This window comes from Nesoenas mayeri (assembly GCF_963082525.1).
Source record: "Nesoenas mayeri genome assembly, chromosome: 1".
Classification (NCBI taxonomy): domain Eukaryota; kingdom Metazoa; phylum Chordata; class Aves; order Columbiformes; family Columbidae; genus Nesoenas; species Nesoenas mayeri.
In genome coordinates, this window is record NC_137541.1 from 180,499,753 (window position 1) to 180,525,591 (window position 25,839).

The following is a 25,839-nucleotide window of genomic DNA, read 5'->3' on the forward strand; positions in this document are numbered from 1 at the left end:
ATAAACACTTGTATTTTGTGGTCATCAGCGTAGTGTCTGGGTGCCTTCCAGTAGGGCATTAAGCGGTTACTGGAAGTTGTTTCATTCTATGCAACAATTATGAGTAACAAATGACCTGGGTTAAAATTGTTCATTTTAAAATTCTAGAGGAGTTCAGGTAAGGTTTGTTGTAGTTTCTATTCAGCAACATTCAGAATGTAGCGGAATATATAAACTTTCCGATGGCAACATTGTGATTCAGTAGTCCTCATATTTGCTGGTCTTAAGAAAGATGAACACTGCCCTGATAGCTAAAGATAATTCTTTAAAGAGGTGGGGAATGCATGTCAATTATTTCATCACATTTATTTTACTGAAAAAAATCATTCTGTCAACATGATCTTTTGGCAACGTTTTTCACAGAAAGTGCAAAAACTATCCAGGTGTATTAAGCAGCCAGGAGAAAATAAGTTATCGTATAGACACACGGTTGTGCCAGACGAGGAAATACGTTCTGTTGCTAACAGCGTTTGGTTATTTCTTCCTTTTAGCTAAATAAGAACCAGCAGTGAATAAATTCATTTGTAGTTCCAAGATTTCTGAGACGTTTTCTTGTGCACGCTGTTGATTAAATTAATCAAAGGTAAGGTACCAGGGCTGTTCTTAGGCAGAAGGTAAGATGGCATAGAAAGGGCTCCTTCTAGGCTCAGCTTAAGTCTGGTGTCATTCTTTGCAGGGTGCGGTGCTGCCACTCGAGATCTCAGCAGGGAAATGAAAGATCCGGGAACAACGTTCCATGCCAGTCACCAGGAGCTGAAGAGAGATGGAGCTGGGGCTTTATGCCAGCTGCAGCATCACATCCACGGGTAAGGTCTCAGTTACACACATGGATGTGGATGACAGCAGCTGAACATGAGCCAGCAGTGTGCCCAGGGGGCCAAAAATGCCAACAGCATCCTGGCTTGCATCAGGAATAGTGCGGCCAGCAGGACTAAGGCAGTGATCGTCCCCCTGTACTCAGCACTGGGGAGGCCCCAACTTGAATCCTGTGTTCAGTTTTGGCCCCCTCACTACAATAAAGACATTGAGGGGCTGGAGAGAGTTCAGAGAAGGGCAGCAAACCTGGTGAGGGGTCTGGAGCACAAGTCTGATGAGGAGCAGCTGAGGGAACTGGGGCTGTTCAGCCTGGAGAAAGGGAGGCTGAGGGGAGACCTGATCGCTGTCTACAACTACCTGAAAGGAGGTTGTAGCATGGAGGGTGTTGGTCTCTTCTCCCAAGTAGCAAGTGATAGGATGAGAGGAAATGGCCTCAAGTTGCACCAGGCGAGGTTTAGGTTGGACATTAGGAAAAACTAATTCATGGAAAGTGTTGTCAGCCATTGGAACAGGCGGCCCAGGGCAGTGGTGGAGTCACCATCCCTGGAGGTGTTTAAAAGGTGTTTAGACAAGGTTCTCAGGGACATGGTTTACTGGCAGATTTGGCAGTGCCATGTTAACAGTTGGACTTGATGATCTTATAGGTCTTTTCCAACCAAAACAATTCCATGATTGTGAGGGCAAGCCAGGCAGACAGGTGCTATTTTGTTCTGTTTGTTGTAACACTATTTGACAATGAAATACCAAGCTGCAGGAGGCTGTTCCTACCAGAGGAACCTGCTGCTGCTCTGCTGTCCCACAAACACTTGTGCTGCCGTGAGGGGCTTTGCTGCCTTCCCAGGAGCCGCTTTCCCTTTCCTTTTCCTCCTTGTGCTTTGTTATTGTAATTTTTCCTGCTCATGGTTTCACTGCTGAAAGTCAGGGTTGCTTGTAGAGACTGAAAAGCCCAAGTTCAGAGTATTCCATCCTGAAAGCGCCTCAGAGGTGGCACGGTTACACCCCACATCCCTCTCTCGAGCACAAGTGCCAGCCCACAGCCAAGCCCCAGCACATTCTGTCAGCTCTTACATCCCACAGAAAGACTGGGGCGGGAGAACTTGGGCAAAAAAAAAGGGCTTTAAATAATACTTTGTAAATTAGGAGAAAATATTGGTTCAAGTAATGCTTTGTCAACGAGGAGAAGCAAATACATCTGGTTTTAGTAAAACAATGTGCTACGAGCAACAACCTGTCTACTCCGTGTCAAATTCTCTGTTACTGAGCACAGCAGTATTCTGCTGCCTCACACGCAGGTGTGAGCAGTTGCAGGATAAGCTTTTTAAGACAAAGATCCTTCATAATGTCCTGGAACAAGCTCAGAGAAAGGATTTAGCTGCTAAATTTCAATGCCTGCATTGGGGATGTCTAAAATAATCAAGGGGAGCTGCCTTCCGCTTTCCCCTTTCTCATCGCTGCACACAAAACCATCATCAACAAAGGAGGGCTAAAGGAAACTACTGAACTATGCTGCAAATATCCCTCAGGTCCTGCAGTCACAACACAACCATCTTTCTTCCGCGAGGCTCAATTTTTCAGTGTTTCAATAGTTTATCATAGTAAAGAACTTCATAGGCGTTAATTAAGCCTGGAAGTACAATCTGATCATTTAAGAGGCGCACTTTGTAAGAAGTTTCTAAGACTGTTCAAGATACATAATTAATAAAATAAATTGGTTTGCATCATGAAAGTATGTTAATTGGATAAGCACGTTAACTGGGTACTCCCTATTACAGCTCATAACATTAGTTATTGCCAGTCTGTCAGCACCACACAAGTATAAGATGAGTTATTTATCTTCCTCAAGATCTTTTATTTTTTCTGAATGGCTTACTGCAAGAAGTCAAAGTTCAAGTGTGCAAATGAATCTAAGTCACATGGTAAGATGTTGTAGTATGACTTATGGAGCTATCAACTAAAATAAACAAAAAACCAAAACAAAAACAAAGCAAAAACCAACAAAAAACTACAAACCAAACCAAACCAACCAACCCCCAAAAAACCCCACCACCACACACCAACCAAAACCCAAAAGCTTTTGCAATTAGTGTTGGAAACAAGGACAAGTAAAAAACTGTCAGACAAAGTTTGTGTGTTTGTGCAGGCTTATCGACAAAAGAACTGAAAAATAATTCCAGAATTGAGAAACAGCATCATCTTACTGTTTTCTTCCTGGAATAAAATTAAAACTGTAGCTTGTTATATATACAGTAGTAAATACTACACCAATTAGAACTTAGTGTTGAAATAATTATTTTTCTTAAAATAAAATAAGTTTTCTCAGTCCTGTATCATTCATGATCACAAAACAAATGTGTAAATATAAATCAACCACAAGGCGTAATTTAAATGGTAAGAAGGAATCGATTCCTCACATGCAGAAGATGGTGCAGAACAGCTTTATAGCACGACCTAGGAAGAGCAGGATAAGATGCAGCAGAAGTGGAGCCGGTTCTGCAGAGCACCTGCAGATTTGTCGCGTTAAACACGTGCGTATTCCTGAATCGCTGCTCATGTTCCCCAAGGCATCCGGGCAGAACCTGAATTCCAGAGCCACCCCATCTGCTGAAGTGTCTACGCTATGAACTCATTTTCTCTACCAAGAAGCAGGGAGGTACCTGTCACCACTGCTGAACTCGGTCCAGAATCTCATCATCTATTTATTCTGAAAACAGAACGTGTTTTTACACCCAAGCACAACATGTCATCCAGACCCACCCTAAACTGACCCAAGAATGGCTGGAAGAAAACTTATTAATATTCTGGCCACGTGCCTGAGATCGCTCCCTTTGCTTTTGTATATTCGCTCTAAAAAAATAAAGCATTGTAATCCAAAGTTATTTTTAAGGGACTACATTTAGGAAGCTCACCCAAACAATGGGTAAAAATAAGCAGTATTCACGAGTCCAGATTCTAGACTATCTTTGGGAGGGTTAGATTCTTTCACCTGGAGAGGATCATCTCCCACCCCAAAACCAAAACGTACACCATGTGGTATTTCTTCTGCTCCATCAACATGATTCTCCATCTTTCCAGCTGCAATATGGTCAAGAGAAGACCCGGGTTAACAAAGCCATGCTGCCAAGGCAGAAGGTGTGTACGCACAGTACTCCAAGCTTGTTCTTTTCTGCTAGAACTGCAGAAATAAACTCAACCCATTTGCACCAAAATATAAAAGAAGAGTAGTATCACACACTGAAAAATGGCCATAGATTTCAATCAATCATCTAACAAATGCATCCATTTTATTTTGGTAGTGAACACAACATTCCTGCTTCGAGTCTACACGAGGTCTCCATCAGCTTCCTCCTTCTAAAGCCTGCAAATTTTCTAGATATTCAGTGACGGCCTCTATCTCCGCGAACTCCAGCAGTCTGTTGATTAACTTATCCAGCGCTTCTTTCCCACACAGAATTTCCTGTGAAAAAAAACACCACCAGACAAGAGCATTACTGACTGTACATCAGTGCTATTCTGAAACACTGACTGCTCAGAAGAGCAGCTCCCGGAATGCGCTTTGCCCTGAGCCTTATCTCAGCACACCCACTGGCCCGTCTGCGCGGCTCCCCCTGCGAGCAGCACGTCGATTCTGGCAGCAGTGAAAGGAGCAACAAGGGGCAATGGGTTCAAACTGGAACGCAGGAGGTTCCACTAAAATATGACAAGAAACTTCTTCTCAGTGAGGGTGCCAGAGCACTGGAACAGGCTGCCCAGGGGGGTTGTGGAGTCTCCTTCTCTGCAGACATTCAAAACCCGCCTGGACACCTTCCTGTGTAACCTCATCTGGGTGTTCCTGCTCTGGCAGGGGGATTGGACTGGATGATCTTTTGAGGTCCCTTCCAATCCCTGACATTCTGTGGTTCTGTGACTGGTGCCTTCCCGCCACACTTTCGTGTAACCCACACGCTCACATGAAAATGCCCTAGTGAGAACAATCAAGGATGGAGGGACCAAATTCAAAATACTGTTTTTCATGCCAAGAACTCATTTGTTTTGCAAGCAAAGCTTCACTAACTTTTGTTAGGCAGTTTGCAGTTTCAGTTTCACTCAAGAAAAGTATCTGGTTCCCAGCAGTAACTGAAAAGCTTAATTGCAGTCATGGATCTTCTTCCCATTCTCCCCCTGATAGTATTTGTCTACCTGCTCCCCACTACACTAAATATGTACCAGTCCATATTCAGCATGCCCTGTGTTCTCTGAAGTTACCCAGGACACCTGTGGGTACAGTTCAAAAAGTGTCACTTCTTATGCAACAGCAGTTACAGCAAACAGGACACCCACACAAAAATACTGAAGGATCATCCTAAATCTTGTCCTAAAATTCAAAACATTTTCATACATTTAACATGCGAAAATGCATTATTGGGTATTTGCTTCTCTGTAAAAATCAACAAATAGATTCAAGCCACGCAAAGAGATTTACTCAGAAATAAGACATGAGATAATCGTAAAAAGAAAGCATTTGGTGTGGATTGCGAGACAAACACAAAAGTTTTTCTTCGCTCCGTCATTAGGAGGAGGAGGAAAGATTGGCTTAACAACAAAAAGTCCTTCGTGTCAGGTTTTTCTTCTGGATGTACTGAGCTTCAAGAATCTCAATGTCACTTGCTTCGTTTGGCAGAGGGACACACAGAGCACTACAGGCTTGATCATTTTTCACTTGTATAGTAAGAGAAAAATACACAAAGAAGTAGGCCAGTGAGTTACACCCTCTGCCAGTCAACTTTACCACTACCCTACAACAAGGCAGAAAAGAAAGTTTAAGCTTTCTAAATCTACGATGTTCTGTCTGAGCACAACTGACTATCTGATTTCCTCATATATTAAATTGTTCTCCTAAGGTTTAGCTTTCTTCTTATGGTACATGTAAGTATCTAAAACTCTTATAAGCAAGCATTACCTTGATATTGCGCGCTTCATACGAGATCCTGTGGTCGGTGACTCTGTCCTGGGTGAAGTTGTAAGTACGAATTCTCTCTGACTGGGCTCTTGTTCCCAACTGTAGTGAAGCAGCAAAAAAACAAATCCTACTGTATTATGGTTTAAAAAAAAAGAATCAACTACTACTCTAAAACAGAATAAACTTTAATGCATCAGCCTGTTTCACCTACAAACCCAGTGGTCACTGACTGAGCAGATATATATATATTACTAAAGCATATTATTCATGACTCTATATCACAGACCAAGTTTTCACATCCTCCGGCACCTCCAGTACATTCTGTCCCAGCTCTGTAGCTGGAAAAATTACATAACTTTCAAAAATTATGCAAGGCAAGAGATGTGTCTATACGTGCCCTTAGTTAAAAAATATAAGAGTGTTCTTCTTTTCTTGGGGGGTTGTAGCTCCCATAAAAAATCTGAAGTAGGCACCGTTAGTAACAGAAGCAGCACAGTCAACACGTAGCACAGCAGCTCCACGAACGTTTGGCTGTTGGAATTAAGCGTTGGAGTAAACTGAGAGTATGAAGAGTAGTCCTCTAGTGGTAAAGCGCCAGAGTGCAAGCAAGTCTAGAAGTTTTAAAGCAGAAATCGAAATGTGGCAATGTGGCACGGCTGTGTGGTTAAATGCTTTATTCAAATGGAGGGTTAAACACTAAGAACTGCTTAGAGAAATGCGTGTCTGCTTCAGTGGACTTTTCAAAAGATTTCAGGTGCACCCACATGTATATTTCAAAACAAGGAATCTACTGAATATATTCTGAAACATCAGGAAGGGTAATTTACTTTTGCCTGGTTTTCTATACTATTCATATAAATGTACATCAAAGTTCTTTATGCAGCTTTGAAGACTCTCAAGCTAAAATTAACAACAAAATATACATAAATACTAATAACAAAAGATAAATGGTTCACCGCTTGCAATTACTGAGTTAATAACCTGCAGGAACAATATATTCAAATAGAACCTGAAATCAGTCATTAAATAGCTAAGCTGGACACTCCGGAGTACTGAATAATTCTGTGATTCTGAAGCATTTTTATTCCTGTTGATCACTGTTGAAGTCTGCACCAAAAATGGGGAAATAAACAAAGAGCGGGAAAAGAATGATAGCACGGTTCGAGATAAAAGCACATTTTGCAGCACAACTTGAACTTGTTTCTTCCATAAAAGGTGACCTAACCCATAGCAAATACACTGTTACTTAACTGTGAAGTGGCAGGATTGTTTATACGTTATTTTCATTCAAAATCTCTGTATGATCTTATAAAATACTTTGTTTTAGAAACCGGTAAAAATACAACTTGGAGAACTTCCGATCCTTGTTTTCATGGAGAAGAACTCTTTACTGCTGCTCCAGCTGTGTAACTCTAGCCTTAACAGGGATTTAATACATAACATTGAGAGTTGCTTTTTTGATAATTCCAGCTGCAGCCTTTTGACTCCTTCCAGCTACAGTGGATGTCCTTTTTTCATTTCCTGAGAAGACCACACTAGCGTTGAAGCGGGGTAAGCAACAAATAGACTTACCATTTTAAAGCAGACTCACTGCCTTACTGTACAAGATTCTCCTTGTTAAGCACAACTGGTTAGACACAGACACACACACATGCACTTGCTCTGTCACTGTCACTCAAAAAGACCAGAAACAAACCCGCAGCACAGCACCCTCTCCAAATTTCAGCAACCACAGGCTCTCACCTGCAGTTTTCTGGCGCTCTGCTCTTGACTGAGTTGTTTTTCAATGACCTGCTGGTACAGCTTCGCTCTCAGTGTCCGCAGAGCCATTTCCTTGTTCAGCTGCTGTGACCGCTCCTGCTGGCACTCAACTGCTACTCCTGGACGGAGGGATTCGAGAAGAGCTCTGATCAAAAGCCCATTATAACAAAGAACACACAAGCTAAATTAATTCTAACACATTAGGCAAATGAAAGCTTCTGGAGTGCTGGGGGATAAAAAGTCATTTTAACACACTGGGCAGAACCATTTGTACGTTTTTAAACAGCTGCACCAGGGGCTTTGTTCAGTGCTAAAGAAAAGGCAGGGATATTTTAAAATTTCATGAAGCAAACAAGTCTCTGACATTGCCTATAGAAAATGTTAACTCCAATCACCTACCACATGTAAAAAATGCAATTTGCACAGCCCACAGAAGCACGTTTAAAACAGTGTAACACCAGTTTTTAAAGTCTTAGTCTAGATAAGCTCTCGGAGATTGGAAATTCATTATTCTGGCAGAGGAGGGTGTCTAAACAATACTGGCACATGTTTAACTTAATTATGAATAATGACATAACGTAAAATAAAGGTCTTTAAAAGAAATACTGTACTTATTTTTATTTCTCATTTCATTTCTGAAATAAAAAGGTATATAGGAAACAGCTGTTTTCAGGTCACTACTGGAATTTCCTGTTCCTGAAGAGATTCTGCACCTGGACAGACAGAAGCTCATCACATTCCAATAAAAACAAATCCTGAGAAAGACAGGACGGTCCAGTCCATACACTACCTTCCCATCAGTATATATTTTCCTTCCTGTGCAACATATGATAGCATCATCTAGAACTGAATAAAAATCTTCAAGCCTCCTTTTTCCTCAGTCATGTAACCACATGGGTTCCAGCCAGGCAAAGCGCACCCTCGGTTGCCATTATTCCCGAAGGCGCAGAGCACACAGCATGAATTATTTACATCTTCCATCCCATCCCTGCCACCCTCCATTTGTCCTTTCATCCTTCAAAGACGGTGTATTAATTACACACTCCCTCTGAAGACAAAACTGGCATGATAGCAACACACTGACCATTATGCCACTGGGACGTGTCCCGTTTCTCACACGTTGCGGTGCTAGAAAAGGGACAGAGCCAGGAGGTGCCACCTCCTTTTTCTGGCTTAAGGCCCAACCCTGCAAACTCACTCTGAGACGCAACTTGCAGGATCACAAACTTTCTCTTCAGGACGCAGATTGAGGGTGATTACAAGTATGAAATACGGCCAGACTTACCTGTGGGAAGGTGTACAATTCTTACAGCACTATCAGTTTTGTTAACGTGTTGCCCTCCTGCTCCTTTGGCCCTGAATGTATCTATACGCAAATCTTTGGGATCCACTTTAACATCAACCTAGAATCAAAGAAAATTGCTATTTTCTGCTCATTCTAAAAATATTTTGAATGTCAATGACACTTGGTTTTAAAATTAAAAAAAAAAAGGAAATTCTCAAAATATTGTTCCTTTACAACTGCTCCTGAGTAACAGCTATAATTACTATACTTTTAGAAAATGCAATGTCAAATATACCTGCAAAGCAAGCGATGCTTTAAGTATTTCACTTAAACTCTCACTCCAGGTCCTTCACAAAACAAGGCGTGTGTGAAACAAAACCAAATCAGCTTTTTGTAAACCCACTAGCTCTAGCAGGGAGACTAAGAAATAAATAATCAAAGAAGAAATAAATAAGAAAGAAATAATCAAAAGCTACTTCTGAATAGCAGTGCAAGGATCTTGTTCACGAGTCAAGCCTGAGTGATTCTTGCAAAAGTGCTTAAAAATATCTAACTGAGGAAAAAGTGGGTGTATCCAGATCCAAGTAAAGATTGCAGCATTGGAAATATGAGTCTGTGATGACCTAGACCATAGTTTGAGCTCAGGGTATGGGAAAGGAACATTCAGATCTGCTCAATGCTGCACAGAAAGCATTACAAGGAACTAGGAGAACTTGAAGGGGAAGCCTGTGGGATCTGTTTTTTGTTTATTTTGCGTGTAAATTGCTGGTTTAAGTGAGAACTGTCAGTATCAGTGAGATCTCAGACTAGCCCACACACTCATTCAAACTCAAATCAGACTGTCCTTGATTTAACAGAGGACACCAATAATTTACATGAGGGAAAAAAAAGGACCTGCAGAATCACATTACTATGCAACACCAAATATTTTCTTGGATATATTCCCCGTCTTAATACATGATGTAACTTAAAATTGGCGTACTCATAGCAGACTTCTTTGTGAGTACTGGGGCTGGAACACCCACTGAAACAATCATTGATTTACACGCCATTTCAGGCAATGGCAAATCTCTGCAAGGTTGCTCCTGATGACCCACTGAACCACATCAGGTACAGAGCCAAGGACTATCACCTCCAGAGTCACACAACTCGGGGTTCATTTGCTGGGACTCACACAAAGAGCTTGGGTATCACCAAAATCCCAAAACAGTAACATGGTTTCAAATAACATCAACTCCAACGCCAAAACGGGTTAGCAGGGATGTACCACCTTACCACCCCGATTAAGAGCTCCTTTACCTCCTCTGGCTGAGGGAGGACAATAACTGACATTGTCCCAGTGTGAATACGCTGCATTCTTGATGACAGGCCCGTCTCAGGGATTCGCTGGACTCGATGAGTCCCTCCTTCATATTTCAGATGCCTGTAGACATCATCTCCGGAAATATGAGCAGCAGCGTGATGCAGCCCACCTAGAGAGGCATATAATGTGTGACAAACACAGCACAGAAACACCGTGTTCAATTTCTTAGTGGAGCCTCTGAAGAACTGCTGTACCTATCTCAGCCGGCGTGTAGTTCACAATGTCAAAGGTCCAACGTTTATAGTCTGCATAGTTCTGGTACATCTCAAACATTTCTTTAGCGAACTGTTGGCAGATGTCTCCTAAAAATATAAAGGCGCTACAACATAAATAGCAGTTCACAAAATGGCAGCCACCAGCTTTTAGTTTTAGCTTCAACTCTAACCACAGTCATTAGACAGATTAATACTCTTCTTTAGAAAGCATTAATTTATAGTATTCAAGTACAAAAAGGCATTAAGAATAACACGTAAGAGGTTTAATGAAGTTGGACGGATGTCTGAAGTACTCTTTACTGTGGGGACTTTGCTGACCTCCAGTTGTTCTGCCAGCTGTCACTTCTAATATGACAGGACTTCTATCGTATTTTTCCTTTGGCACCAGAAGCTGGAAAAGCTGAAAAGGAAAAAAAAAAAAGAAGAGAATGTCATTATCTCCTTCATGACTCTGTATCTCCTCCTAATCAAATTTACAGCCAGTCATCACAATTGCCACAGCTTGAGCGCACACAACCACGGATTTCTTTTGGCAACTAGTAAGTAGGACTAAAAACTGTCCAATGGCTGTTGCATATCAGTGCAGTCAGTGTGGAAATGGGATGTGCTGGTGCATCCACAGGAAAACTAGCTGAAAATTCATGCCTGCAAAGCCAGGTGACAGGTCACCCACCCCAACTACTTACAAACACAAAGTTATTAGCTATAACCCAGCCAATCTTTACATTAACCTTATTTTTCAGAAAGTCCCATTTCATGTTATTTCAATCTGAATGCAGAAAGGAGCCCAAACATAGAGCTCTCCACTGAATCGTTTCAGCTTTTCTGCTTATAATTAATTTCCCCACTCATGGGGTGCTGTCAGCTGAAAATGAAAGACTGCAAGTTCCAATCAGAAATCTTTCAAGAATGCATGCTCTGCTGCCACAAACAGTTACCAGGATGTCATGTCAGGTCTCAAGAGTACAGGCTCGCCATTTTTTTAATCTCCTTCAGCATAAGAAGCCAGACAAGCAAGCAAGCAAAAATTACTAAAATAATAAGCTGCTAAGACACAATTGTCAGTATATTTACTAATTAATGTTGCCACTTCTTTTTAGGGAGAATACAGAAGCTGGACTTCTGTTTCATTAAATGCAAGTGTCAGAGTCTATTGGTAGTATCACAAAGGAGTATTTTTTTGACATCTTTATTTACAAAGCTGTGTAACTTTACCTCAGGCTCACCTTTCTGCACAACATGTTGAATTTTTTATCCAGGGTTTCCTTCTCTTCTAAGGCAAGCTCTAGAAGTTGTTTTTCATCTCTGCTGTCTAGCTCTAAATTCCAGCGACAGGAATAGATGTTAGCCAGTCTCACCTAGCTTAGAGCAAATTGTAACACAGCTGTCCCAAGACATGCATTGCAGCACACAGAAGCTTGCAGTTGCATTTTGCCAGAGTGCAATATCAAATAAAAGCAGCCCAAGCCAGGATGTATATTGCTAACTAGATGATATCTTTCAGGTGTGCTGGAAGGAGTAGTGAGTATCTTACCTCTTAATCTCTACCTTACGGCTCCAAGTCTGCATCAAATAGATGCAGTTGCACCTGACAGTTACTCACTCTCAGTCATACTGCTGGTTCTGTCACACAGACTGAACGTCCAGGGGTAAATCCACAAATGAATTTGACAAAATACATCAAAAACATGCCCGCAGTCCACAAGTGTCTCCGTTTCCTCATGCAACACATTTTGTTTTTATTAGACTTGCTGAGAAACACACATATACTCAACAATTTGTAGCCAACTCAGTAAGATGAGCATTACAAATATAGCTATGATGATAATAATGAGGTTTATGCCTCTCTCTCCTGCTCTTCAAGAGATCAACGAGACATGGGAGTTATAGATACAAGTCATCAGGATATGGGAGACCTCACTCGGACTCTTTGCTTTGCTTGAGGAGATTCCCTTCCCTTCTCTTCAGCACATACGATCACAATCTGGATTAGTGTGCCCAGTTTTGAGCTCCCCAGTACAAGTAAGACATGGAAATACTGGAGTGAGTCTAGCTGAGAACCACCAAGATGGTCACGGGCTGGAGGGAAGCGCATATGAGAAGAAGCTGAGGAAACTGTGTTTATTCCGCCTTAAGAAAAGCAGGCAGAGGGGAGGTTTCATTGTCGTGTACCTAACAGAAAGACACTGAAAAGACAGAGACAGACTCTGTATCGTGATAAAAGGAGACATAAGCTGGAATATGGGAAATTCTGATTAGATAACAGGAAAACTATTTGGACCCTAAGAGTTGTCAGACTCTGGAACAGGGGCCACTGTCCTTGGATATATTCCAAACTCAACTGGACAAGGCCTGGACAACCTGCTTTAACTGGTCCTGCTTTGAGTAGGACATCAGACCAAACAACCAGAGGTTCCCTTCAAGCTAAATTATTTTATGATTCTGTAATTTGATTGCCCATTCCTACATTTTAGAGATTATTATCAAACCAGGAAACATTACCAATTAAAGCTAGCAGAAGCTCCAAACCTTTTCTGCTATGAAGGCTTCAGTTTACAATAACTGAAGATGCTGATCAGTTAGTACATACTCATACAGATCATACACTAAGTAGAAATTTGGAAGACAAAAACTCTTTCCTTTTCATATTTCTTGCCAGTGTTCTACCAGCTGAGGAGCGGCTCTGTTAATAATCTCATCAGAAATTTAACCAACTCAACTCATCAGAAGAAAAAAAATGGGTCTGGTTAAATAAATGCATGTATTTTACCATTCCAAATTGAACTAGATGTAATTTACAACTGGACAATTACCAACGCTAATGGGGGAAGACAGCTTTGAACAGCTGGGAGTGAGAGTGAGGGAAGAAAACAACAAAGAGGAAAAGAAAGTGTTGTGCCTTGTGGCCAGCATGGAAACCATAGGTTTGCTTCAGATGCAGTGTAAAATCAGACAGGCGGTAGCCGAATGCATCTCCTCATCTTGCACACCCAGTGACCAACCCCTCCTGTCCCATCGCCTGAGCTCTGGAACCTGCCACAGGAATCAGGTACCTCCACGGCAGGAGCAAGGGCCATGGGCTCCGCATCTCCGGGCATCTGGACACGGACCCACAGACACTTGTGCCCTCAGCAGTGAGTCTTAAGAACCAAATGGGCTGGGGTGTTGAACCAGCTTTCTGTACTGGGCAAGAACAGCAGCAGCTTCGCTGTATCATGGGTTTTAATTTATGCTCTGGGGCATTTTTTTACTAAAATAAAAGACGGCAGATCAGCATTTGAGCCTGGCATCCCCTGTACATAAGGCAAGAGCTGTATCAGTTTCCCTACCAGTGTGTTACAACTCTAACCAAAAGCTGGAACTGAATCAGAAGCTTCTAGTTGGTCCAAAAAGCATCATAATTGATCAGCAAGATAAACATAATCAAACTAACTGTCTCTAGAAGAACAGTCTGGTGGTGACCAATGAGCTCAGAGTTCAAAGGGCTGGTATCCCACTCCCACCTCCCTGCAAACCTGACCTGTAAGAATTCACTTAATCCACCCTGTGACTCACATCACCAGTGGAAAACTGGGAAACAATATTTTCCTGCTTCACTGAGTGTTGCAAAAATAAAATCCTACAGTGACTGCATGGAATTCAGGCACTATAGAGAAGAGGGTCAGTTAGTGAGTTAAACGGAAAACAAAGAACAGTCAAATGAAGGAGACATTTGTGTTTTAACTTGGTCACACGATAAACAGCACAAATAGAATAATTTGGCTCCATTTAATTAATTTATTGGCTGTAATTTTCTTTCATATTTCCCCCTTCTTCTTCTAACTAGAATTCATTCTATTCATCCACTTCATAATTTAGACAATCAGAAAAAAATCTTCCTTGTATTTACCTGATCCAAAAATAGCCCTTTTAAGTTGAAGTATGAATTTTCCAGTGTTTTCTTAATGCTCTCTAACTCTTCCAAGCACATTTCTTTTTCAGCATTAAATTTTTGTCCCTCCTCACCTTCACTTCTTTTACTCTTTCTCCAGGGAAGAGAACTCGAAAGGGTTTGGGGTATTAAAATATTTTCAATAACAACCACTTTATCCAAAAGCACAAACATCTACTTATTCCTAAAAATAAGGAATGTAAATGTTTTCTACCTTTCTTAACAAGTTACATTTTTACCAGCTTTATTTCAATATGGCTTTTACTGTTTTGCAAGCACCCCTTGGTTCTCTCTCTGAAAAGCACCGTGAACTTCCATCCCATCCCTGCTTACACCTCTGGTTACACATTCCTCCTGTCCTCTGCTCTTCCCTCACTTCACTTCTTCACTATAAGCCCCATTCTCTCCAAGCAAACGTTTCCCTCTCTTGTCTTAATAACCATTGGTGTATCAGAATAGTTGACATTTTTTCTTTCCTACCATGTGCACCTCCTCACACTTTCAACAAGGTTTTTTTTCCTCAAAATGTTGCACTCTTGCTTATTTGGTAAATTCTTTTACTCCCTGTGTGCTTTCTTGCTCCTGAACATTATCAAAAACAGCAACAATTTTAAACTCTTTTTTACCCCAACTTCTGCTGTAGCAGAGCACTTAAAAGCAACAGCTTCTTAGACAACCACTAATTTTTATTCCTGGAAGGACTCTTCAAATATTTTCAAATAAATATTTACTTCTGCCATTTAAATTGGAAGCTGACAATTCAGGGCCTAATGAAAGTTCATGTAATTTGCTCAATAAATACCAATGAACTGTCTAGATGGAATCCCATTTTAAATAACACAGGAAGTCTGCACCTATCAAATGTATCACAGAATCACAGAATGTCAGGGATGGGAAGGGACCTCGAAAGATCATCCAGTCCAACCCCCCTGCCAGAGCAGGAACACCCAGATGAGGTTACACAGAAAGGCGTTCAGGCAGGTATTTGGCTAGCTTATTCTTTTTTTTCTCTTTCAGTTCACACTGCTCTCAGTTCTATCAAAAAGCAATCTTAAGTCAAACATTTCCAAATCATTTCTGCTAGACAGATAGCCCTGAGATTCCAGACAACCCCCACTCTCCCAAGTTGGCTGTATTAAGATCTCAAAGTGAAGTGAGGCGAGATGAAAACTGGAAGGACGTGCTGGATGCAGAAAACCCCGACAACACACAAGCTCCCAGAAGCAAGCAGGACAAGAGAGTGCTCTCGGGCTGCCTTAACTTATTCAAAAGCTTTCCCCAAAGGCTGGGCAATTAAGTTTATGGCAAGCAAAGCTACTGTTCTGAAACAGGTAGATGTGTTCTCCTTACCTCTGCACATTGTTTCTAACTCCTGAACTTCCCTTTCAGCTTCTTTGATTTCTTGAAACGCAGCTGCAATGGGGGACAGATCAGCATATCTACTCCTCAGGGTTTTCTGCTCAAAGTCATTTATCGAGTCAGCATTTAACAGATGCATGATCTGCTGGTATTCCTTGCTTAGGGTCTCCAGGTACTTCTGCACAGCCTCATGCTTCCACAATGCCTGAGAATCCTGATGTATTTTCCTACACCGACTGACAAATGACAAAGTGAATCCAGCTGTGTCCAATAAAGATTTTGACCTCCAAAATCCACAGTTGTGCAGTCCCACCACATAACTTATCTTCTTTGCAACAGGAGGGAGGAGACAGCTGTGAAGTTGGCCATGACAGTAGCAGTTGGCAAGCACGCTCTTGAAAAGACAGACACTTCGGAAAGGTTTCATTTTGTTTCTTATTTTTCCATCACCTGAAATTAAAACTAGACAGTACACAGACCAGTGTTATTAATCTGCAAAAAGACAGCATTCTGTTCAAAAAACATGAAGAAAAAAAAAAACACAACAAGAAGTGTATCAAGGCCAAATCCTGGTTTTGATTACACCAACACAAATGCAACTGTCACAGACAAAACTATTGCTGTTTTAGTCCTGGGTTAAACCAGAAACTCTTATCAGCACCATTGTACTGACTGTCAGAAAGGGTCTCTTCTCTTACCTCCGCAGTTTATTTATGCTCTGGAAAAGCTACTGCAGATGCAGCTTTACAGAGAACAGTTTCATTTTGCCATATGTCTCATGGGAAAAATCCTTACTGGCAGAAGAAAAATGTTGCTGAGAGAAGACAAATCTATACTAGAGGTACAGAATTCTATATAGAGAATGTATGGAATGTCCAGAATTATGTGCAAAAGTATATCCTCTACCACAACAGTAACATAACTTTGGCAGGAGGACATTAATAAATTCAACTCAACCTTGCAACAGGTTCATAAACGGGACTACAATACACCTGCAAGAAACTACTAATCCATATATGCTCTATGTAAGACAAGGGAACAGTGCTTTATGTCTCCTGTGTACTCATTACCATGATATATTTACATGTAAGTGTTATACACATTTTCTATCCAAAAAGTGAGCAAGAAGCTGGTACTCTGAAACACAACTCCTCTATTTTTCTGAGGCTCCTGGCCTGCAGTTTTGCAGGACACAGGCTCCCCTTAGCATGACTGTTGCTCCAGAAAAGATCATTCCCACTTCATTTTGTATCATCAACATTGCAAACTATGTTATGAATTCTTACCATGCTCTACAAAGATCTACCAAGAGGATTAAATTAAAATAATTTGTATTCTATGACTATTCACACAGAAAAAATTTAACAAATAAACACACCTTAATATCTCTGCCAGTGCCATAATCCCATCTGTGGGATCTACTGATTTTTACAAAAAAAAATGTGGGTCTGGAGAGAGCATGAAACTTTTGCAACAGGATCTCTTTGAAACATACACTTTGGTTGTCTGACACAATCATTTTCTACTCATCAGTTACAAGACCTTCTGTGCATCTTCAAGCATTTTATTAACAAATTACTATGACATTCTAACTACTCAACCCACCCATTATCCTCACCTATTTACTTTCACCCATTTGTCCATGACAAAAAGAGCAAGATGCAGTAAAACACGGAATATTGCGTCTGGTTTGCCTGGGTGTCTGTTTCACTACTCCCAGAAGGAAGGGAGGACCTTTATTCTACTTCTGCACTTTCCTCAGACTCTCCAGCTGGCAGGTGCTGCCAAACCCACAGCGGCGACTTCAGCACCACTTCAATTTACAGAAATCCAGCGGTACCCGCCACGGGTTGCTCTAGTGACTGGCTGTAGCAGAGGGATCACATTCCCTTCAGCAGCATCACAGCATAAGGCTCAAATCCGGCTCATCACTTCCAGTCCTGGATTTAGTTGCTCAGGGGCACACGTGGACTCAATCCCAAATAGACCTAATTCTGCTGGTGATGCTGGAGTCACTCCAGACCCGTATGCCCCATTGCTGTTTGGTCAAGTGCTAACCGTCATTAACTAATTTTTATAATATTAATGCTATATTTTATCTCAAATAATTAACTAAACATATTCATTATAGCCATCCAACTGATTTTTTACTGGTGTAGTTAAGAAGCAATGTACTGAAGTCATAACAGATTTGTAGTACTGTTCTTCTCTCATAAAATAAAAATTATTGGTTTAGAATACCTACAAAAAATCCCTAAGTAATGGCATAACACAGAGCTTCAAGGAAGCCAGAAATTTCAAAATAACTTTGCTGTGTCAAATACAAAAGGTTATAATCTCCTTTTCAGAGAGATGTTGCCGCGTTACATTTGTGCGGAAATAAGCACACATAAAACTTACAGAGCTATGAGTGGAGATGACCTATTAACTGCTTTCCTGACCATATTTTAATAACTCTGTAACGTGACAGAATCACCCCTTGCATATCACAAATCAAATCTAGCACGGGAAAGCAACAACTGCAATTGCCTTATTAAAAAAACAAACTAAAACAAAAATTACAATTTCCAGACACAAAACAGTTGTCAAGCGTTGTGACCACCTTAGGAGGTTTCAAAAATAATTTCTAACGATTAAAAAACGCCATTAACCCTACGCGAATTACCTCAGACACGTTAAGAATATGCGGGCACACGGCGGAGACCGTGTATTCACCTCGGGCTCCCCCCACAGCTTTCCCGGGCAAACCCCCCGAGAGCCGCACTCCCCCGTTGCGGGGTTCGGGGCTGGTGGGGCAGGCAGCGGCAGGCAGGGACAGGCAGGGAAAGGCAGGGACAGGCAGGGAAAGGCAGGGAAAGGCAGGGAAAGGCAGGGAAAGGCAGGGAAAGGCGGTGCTGATGCGGCGGCGGAGCGCGGCCGTAAGGGGCGAGGGCGACTCCACTCGTCTCCCCAGCACCCCAGAGGGAGCCCCGGCACTCACCCTCCGCAGACCCCGACCCCGGCCGGATCCTCCCTTAGCCGACGAGGCCACGGCAGACGGGAAGTAGAGCGGAAGGACTCCCCAGTCCCAGCATGCCCGAGAAACAACGCGGCTCCCGGGCCGCGCCGCCCCGGCCTCCGGTAGCATCGGGACCCGCAGCCGGGGCCGGCCCGCAGCGCTGGGGCAGCGCTCCGGGGAAAAGCGGGGTTGGCTTCACGCTGTGAAACGCGAGCCCCGAAATAAAAAGTGCGGAAGGCGACCCTAAAAGTAGGTCTTCATTTTCGGTATCTTCCTCACTGCTGCGCAGTAGCACACCCCGACTTTAAGGAAGGAAAGCAAGAGTAACAACAAATGGGAATATTCACTTCTGCGTCCAACTTCTAAGCTGTTATATTACACACACATTTCCCTGTATTTTCCCCGAGGCATGGGCTTAAAATACATCTTGTTTCAAATCTGGTCATTCAAAGATTAATTTCTGAGAAGTTTGCATAAAACAGGGAGTTCCACTTTATCTCACTATTCAATTATATTTAAAATGAATTATTACTATGCTACTAGAGACATCAGTTATAAAATATTAATGGACATAACCATTCATATTATCATTAAGCCAATAGGATGCAGCTTCCTAATATGGTATGGTTCAAAACATACTATGTATATGCACATTTAAATATATAATATCAAACAGATTACACAACTACATCTGTAATTATATCTGTATTTTAAAAAGACTGAAGTAACATGGGGTTTTTATAATACTTATAATCACCCCAAAAGTCAACTTTCTTACTCTTTCCTATGTATGATACAGGAGGGAAATGTATTCAGACCCAACATTAAAGACTTTGCTTCCTGAAACTGTTTTATGTTACATGTATCACTTGCACTGAGAAGTCATTCTTCTGACATTTGCTTTATTTCAGTAACTTTGCCCACCTCTTTTATATTTCAGGAAGTCTAGCCCTGATGTAAATGCATTAAAACCCAGTAGGTTCATAGTTTCTTTCTTCCCAGCTACTATCATTCAACAGGATTAAAAAAGGGTAAAAATTTGGGTTTTGGCACATAGAGCATCACTGGGGGTTTGGTGAGGTAAATATTCCAGAAGACTGAAAATGAGACTGATAGGGAGGATTTGGATCAAACCTCATCAGCACATGAACGACAACTAATGGCCTGGTTAGATCTGAGGACAGAACCTATCTCCACTCCATCCTCTGGGACAGAAGGCAAGGCAGACAGATGAAAAGGCTCTTCCAGAGAACAGGACCCACCGCAGAGCTGATCCAATCTACAAAAGAACCACAGCAAACAGCACCCCAAAACTTCATGGGCACTTCCCCAAGCCTGAGCCTGCTGTGCCGTGACAGATACCATTGTCCAGATGCTGTCCCCACCTCGCAACGCCCTTCTTCCACTGTGACTTACTCTGCAGTGGAATGAAATAACAAAATTATCCTTGCATTGGGACTGCGAATATACAGTCTGATACTTAACAATCCTGGGAAGGTAGCCTAAGGGAGGACAACCAAGAAGCTAACAAGAACATGAAAACTGTAAGCAGACCACGCACCTAAAAATTGATTTTAAAATAAGATGGTAGGCAAAGGAAAATCAAATCAGCCTCTATTCCAGACAGTAATAGTCCTTACATTAAATCCTCTAATTAAAAGTGATCATGATTCAGTTTTTATTATGCTTTCCAGGCAAATTCTTTAACCTAACTCTAAGAGTGCAAGTAGAGACTATAACAAACTCTGAGCCCTCCCTAGTAGGCAGCAGACCATGCAGGGACCACATGGCCATGACAAGGGCTGGACTCCCTGCTGGCAGTGAAGTTGCCAGACACACCATCAACTGCAGGACCTAGTCCATGCATCTCATATTAAAAACATGTAAGATACGCTCTTTTCCCATATTCACTGTATGCTTTTAGAATGCAGAATGGGAATTGGGTACAAAGGATGCAAAATCCTGTTGCTGTCTGTGCTTCCACCTCCCTCATGATTTGATGCCTTACAACCTGCATGGCTGAAACAGCTGCCTATGGAGCTGGCAAGGACCTGGGGCTGCAGGGTAGAGGCTGCTTGGGGCAGGTTCTACCACCTTTCCCAGCCACCACGGCAGCCCCAGGGACATCGGGTGCAGGAGGGAAGGGTGACAGCAGAAGTACAGCATGGCTTCAGGGCTTTGGGATAGAACTGTTTCGGTTGGAAAAGACCTTTAAGATCATTGAGTCCAAACATTAACCTAGCACTGCCAAGCCCACCTCTAAAGCATGTCCCTAAGAACCTCATGGTCGTCCTGTACTTTAAAATCCGGCAATACTAACCTGCCAGTTCCTTTAGAAAGTGGAGGCAATGAAATGGCTCATCAGACAAAACAGGCTCCAGGCCTTACACTGTGCTTGGCTTGATGGCAGGTCCCTGCCCATGTGGAGGCTCTTTTTCACTCAGGGGTCCCTAATTGGGTTTAGCGATCTGCAAGCACCGTGCCATGACTTCTCTAGACACCAACTGACGTTGACAAGTCATGGAATAAAGTGAGACGCAGCAAAATCTTAGGCTTGTTGTAATGTATATATTACTTTAATACTGTTACCCCCTTTCGACCCAAATAGTTTGTCAACAGACTTCTGGATTCTGTTCTGTTTGAAGGAAAAACTGGTGACAGAATCATACGCGTCTTGAATACAGTCCTGCTTAGTAACAAAGCCTGTAGACAGAGCTTTGTTTTGCCCAGCACAGTAGGATTAAATGACAAGAAGTTTTCTTGACTGCACTCCCAAACCTCAATTTCAACTAGAGCTCTGCCTGACCCAAAAGCTCCTTTCTTCGTTTATTCTCTCCCAGTTACTCTACAAACGTTTCTTTTATTGCCTCCTTGCTTTGTCTTGCTGCCTTTAACACAGATTTTTAATACAGGCACATGTCTAAATGCTGATTGAACCCTTGCCTTTTATTTGCAATTTGCCTATTTTCAGACAGCGTTCTTTTCAGTATTTGGACCAGCAAAAAACAGAGACCTTTAGTTGTCAAGAACAGCCATGTTGCCTCAGGCCAAAGGTCCACCTAGCACAATATTTGCCTGACCCCCTTGGAAATGCATCTGTTTATCACTCAGCCTAACGGGGGGCATACCGTCCCTTTTGCCAAGACAGAAAACTAGAGTTCATAAAGTCAGGGTTTCAGATAGTTATAAAAAGTGCTGAATACAGGCTGTAGTGCAAACAGGCCCTGAAAACGATGCAGCAGGGCAAAGTCAAATTGGCCATCCTTGTCAGCAGTACTCCTGCTTCGAAAAAATCAGATACTGAATACCACAGTACTACACTGTGCAGCAGAAAGAACAGTGAATTGGGTACAGCATGTGGAAAATGTATATACTGCTATTAGTGATCCGGGCACCTGAGATCATTAGAAGCACGATGGAACGAAAAAAGGTGACAAATAAACACAATAAAGATATTCCATCTATGAAGAAACTTATTACAGACTGTACATCTAAAGAGATGAACAAAACAACACCAAAAACAACCACCATGCACAAAAACACTGGCCATAAACTGATGCTCAGCTAAGAGCTAGAAAAGCATACACTATACTTCTTCAGTACATTCCTTCCTTTTGCCATTTTCATCTCAGGAGGCTTCCTGAGCCAACCACATCTTTTCTTTTTCTAACTAATAGTCCCCAAGTTAGGCCATCATCCAACCTACCCTGTTCCAAGAAATTGTCCACTCTCTTGTTACCTCCTTCAGCCTGAAAGGAAAGCAGCTATCACGTCCACCAGCTTCAGCAAAGCTTGTGACAAGTCAAAGACACACAGCTTGGGATCCTTAGTTACATAGTCACCTGCTTTATGCATAACCAAACAAAATACATTACGTACACACGTTTTCTAATTGGCTTTTTATATACTACTTTCCACACACTTGCTTTACTGTGGATGTCTATCACATTCATAATCCGAGATGGTAGGTAGATAACCATAATTTCAAAATTAATATCCTTTTTAAACATACAAAAATATAAATGATATTTTAAAGGGTAATTACATAAACAGAGATTCTAGTTGAAGCTAATTTTTTTCCCCTGTAAAATGATATTTTTAATTGGTTGTAACTATGACAGTTTAACCAATTGTCCTTCTAAGTAAATGCCCCAGGCCATGTGGTTTTGGGGGTTTTTTTGTTGTTGTTTTTTAACTTTTTGCAGAGATTGAGAACTATTTCTGGGAATAGCAAGAAGAAAAATTTATTTCCAAAAGACCTTAAAACCTCCTTCGGTGAAGGAGCAAAGCCATGAATAAACGCTTAGTGTTCTAAGCATGCACGACAGTGCTGGGAAGTTTTACATAACCAACTGCTGAAAGAAAAAGGATGAATGGAATAGATGACATCCCCGCTTGCTCCGAGTCTGACTGCGAAGTTTGCTGTTGTTTCCCTACATACCATCCAGGGCACAGCGAGCACGCAGCCTCCCAAAGCTCTGCAGCTCACAGGCTTCGCTCGCTCCCAACAATACCTCCCAGGCTTGCAGGCAGCCTGGCTCTCCAAAATACCAGCTCAAGCGAGCTGCTGGGCTGGCGGCCACTGAAACTCGGTGACCAGGGGCAGGGAAGCGAGACAGCGAGCACACAAAGGAGATTTTCTGTCCTCTCCGCCACGGCCGGGAGAGGCCAAACGCTGCAAAACCCTCCGCACGCCGCTCGCGGAACCCCCGACGTGTCACCAGCCCGTGACGGGGCCGTGAGCGAGCGGGAGTTGTTGGTTTGGTATGTTTGGTTTTTACACCCCTTCCCCCTCCTCCCTTCGGGGCGTTGCCGAGGGCTCCCCTCCTCAGGGCCGCCCGCCCCGCACCTCACGGCAGGTAACTCCCCTCAGCGCCGCCGAGCGGGGAAGAGCCGCGGCCAGCAAAGCAAGCCGCCCCTCAGGCCGGGTGAGCAGAGGGGATGACGGGGAAGCCGCCCAGCGAAGCCCCGCACGCCCCAACTCACCGCGGAGGAGGGTGCGGGTGTGAGGGGGGAAGCGGCGGGGGAGCGCCAGTGCGCCTGCGCGGAGGGGACCCCGGCTGCCATTTTGCAGCGTCAGCCAGGCGGCGAGGCCTCCCCGGCAGCTGCGCAGAGGGGCCGCGATCGCACGCAGCGGCGGAGGGAGCCGGCGGGGAGGGCGGTACAGGCCAATGAGTTAAAGAGCCGCCGCCGCCGCTCGGGCAGGAGTCGCGTCGCCGCTGCCCCGCGGAGTTCGGGGTTTTCCTCTTCTCCTTGCCCACCCCTCCTCTCCCTCGTACCGACAGCCGCCTCTCCCGGGCCGCCCCCGCCCCCACCAGCCTGCCTTCCCTCTCTCCCGCCGTGCCTGCCCCGGGGCCGCCCGCACCATGCCGTCCGTGCCGCTGCCGCCCAAGGAGAGCAACCTCTTCAAGCGGATCCTGGTGAGCCGCCAGTCCCGCTCCTCTCTCTTTCTCTCTCTCTCCCCCTTCCGCCGGCGCTTCTCCCTTCTCTTCCCCCTCGCCCGCCGGCCTTGCTCGCTGCCCTCCGCCCCGCGGGTGACTTCGCCCGCTGCTGGAGTTGACTCCAGCCGAGCGAAAAGGGATGCGGCGGCCGCGCTCGCTCGGGGGGAGCCGGGGCTGCCGCCGCCGCCTCCTCGTCCCGGTTCGTCCTCGTTTTCTTCCTTTGTCTGGGGCCCGCCGAGCAGGCCGGGCGAGCCCCCCTCGCTCGTGTGGGGGGCCGGGAAGGGTTGATGTCGCCCCCGGCCGGGCGAGGGCGGGAAGGAGGGAGGGAGCCCGCCAGCCGCCCGCCGCCGCTCCCCTGGGGGCCGCGCTTCTCCTCCTTCCTCCCCGCCCGCTTGCGGCGGGAACTCCTGGGCGAGCTCCGGTTGCGGGGCTCGGCAGCGCAGCGCCGCCGCTCCGTCCTCCCCGGCCCTCCCGCCGCCAGCGGGCGGGGGCGGCCCGTCCCCCGTGGTCTCACGGCCGGGGGGAGCTGTCATGCCGCCCCGGGGGCCTGGCGTGGGGGCCGGGGTGCTGCTCAGCGCAGTCACCTCCCGCCCGTGTCAGCGCTGTCGGGAGGGTGGAAGGAGAGCTGGGCGCAGAAGATCTCCGAGCAGGGCTATGGTGTCACCGACTTTGTCTCCGTAGGTGCTTCCTTTCCAGTAACAACGTCAGTTTTAGCGTAGGGACTACATTAAATCGAGTCCACCGAGATCTGAAGCGTAGCTGAAGACGCCTGGTGGGTTTAAGTATCCTGACTCTGTAGACTTAACTTTTATGTGCTGTGTTCTTTTCACTCAGTTATTATCTTGGGCTGCTTTAGCTCTCTGAGGCTTATTGGTGCAAAAGACATTTAGTGTTTTTTGAGGTAACTTGAAAGAACTCACTTTTAATTCTAAGTTTCTACTCAATTGCTGTATGTTTTATAATACCAGCTCTCTATGGAAAGAACACCCCCTCACCTGCACACCTCCATCCCCCCCGAAAAGACAACCCACAACAAACCCTCAGACTCCTCTTTTCATGAACGTTTCAGTGTGATAGTAATGGGAGCTTCAACATCAATGAAGCTGAGGTGTTTTGTGCCAGTTCACTCTCTGCAGGCCGAGGAGCTCTGTGCAGCACACTGGTAATCTGTTAGCAGGCACAAATTTCTCCAGTTATATCAGAATTTGTTAGGCTAGTTTCAATAACTTTGTGGTTGAGAAGGGAGCGTTTTGGCTTCAGGAAGCTGAGCTCAAAACAAACAGCATGTGTGAGCCTGTGTACTCTGTATGTAGCCGGTTTGTTTCAGCAGGTGCTTCAGAGCTGGTTTATTTTACCTGCTTTGGGTAGTATGCAGATTTTGAAAGACTTAATGGTTCTTAATGGTGAGTTGTTGCTTACTGCATGCTTATGGTATGCATCTTAGTAAGTCATTCTAGCACTCCTCTTTCTCTCTGCTAAAAATAAATTACTAATATTAGAACAGTTAAGTGATTATTCGTACTAGTAGCAAACAAGTTCACAGTAGCAGTCACTTCTGAAGTTTTTTCAACTGAATTATAGAAGAGCTTTTCTGGAAATCATATTTTAAAATACGTTTTGTTTTTTTTTTTTTCTTTCTGTTAAGCAGTGGACAAAACATTAAGTGCTTACGCAAGAAAAAGGGATGCTTAAAAC

At 43.7% G+C, this 25,839-nt stretch overlaps 2 protein-coding genes across 7 annotated transcripts in view; one reads left to right on the top strand and one right to left on the bottom strand.

Annotated features, from left to right (window-relative positions):
* Nucleotides 1–4,125: 4,125 nt before the first annotated feature.
* Nucleotides 4,126–24,489, bottom strand: MTRF1 (mitochondrial translation release factor 1). Of its 3 annotated transcripts, none has more exons than XM_080358461.1 (10): nucleotides 24,069–24,489; nucleotides 15,697–16,167; nucleotides 11,642–11,733; nucleotides 10,734–10,815; nucleotides 10,395–10,502; nucleotides 10,137–10,309; nucleotides 8,838–8,955; nucleotides 7,535–7,671; nucleotides 5,792–5,890; nucleotides 4,126–4,309 (listed from the first exon to the last, which is right to left on the bottom strand). In XM_080358461.1, exons 2-10 carry the CDS (start codon nucleotides 16,130–16,132, stop codon nucleotides 4,190–4,192), a joined length of 1,365 nt encoding a protein of 454 aa, XP_080214587.1. In that variant the 5' UTR covers nucleotides 16,133–16,167; nucleotides 24,069–24,489; the 3' UTR covers nucleotides 4,126–4,189. The 3 variants fall into 3 exon arrangements, with proteins under 3 accessions (XP_080214587.1, XP_080214585.1, XP_080214586.1); XM_080358459.1 differs by lacking the exon at nucleotides 24,069–24,489 and adding an exon at nucleotides 23,690–23,699; XM_080358460.1 differs by lacking the exon at nucleotides 24,069–24,489 and adding an exon at nucleotides 18,371–18,425.
* The window catches only part of NAA16 (N-alpha-acetyltransferase 16, NatA auxiliary subunit), a 63,026-nt gene continuing 61,015 nt past the window's right edge, over nucleotides 23,829–25,839 (top strand). For all 4 annotated transcript variants that reach the window (XM_080358422.1, XM_080358424.1, XM_080358423.1 and 1 more), the window contains exon 1: nucleotides 23,829–24,123. In XM_080358422.1, coding sequence (XP_080214548.1) covers nucleotides 24,070–24,123 — 54 coding nt within the window. In that variant the 5' untranslated portion in view covers nucleotides 23,829–24,069. The remainder of the gene's footprint in view (nucleotides 24,124–25,839) is intronic.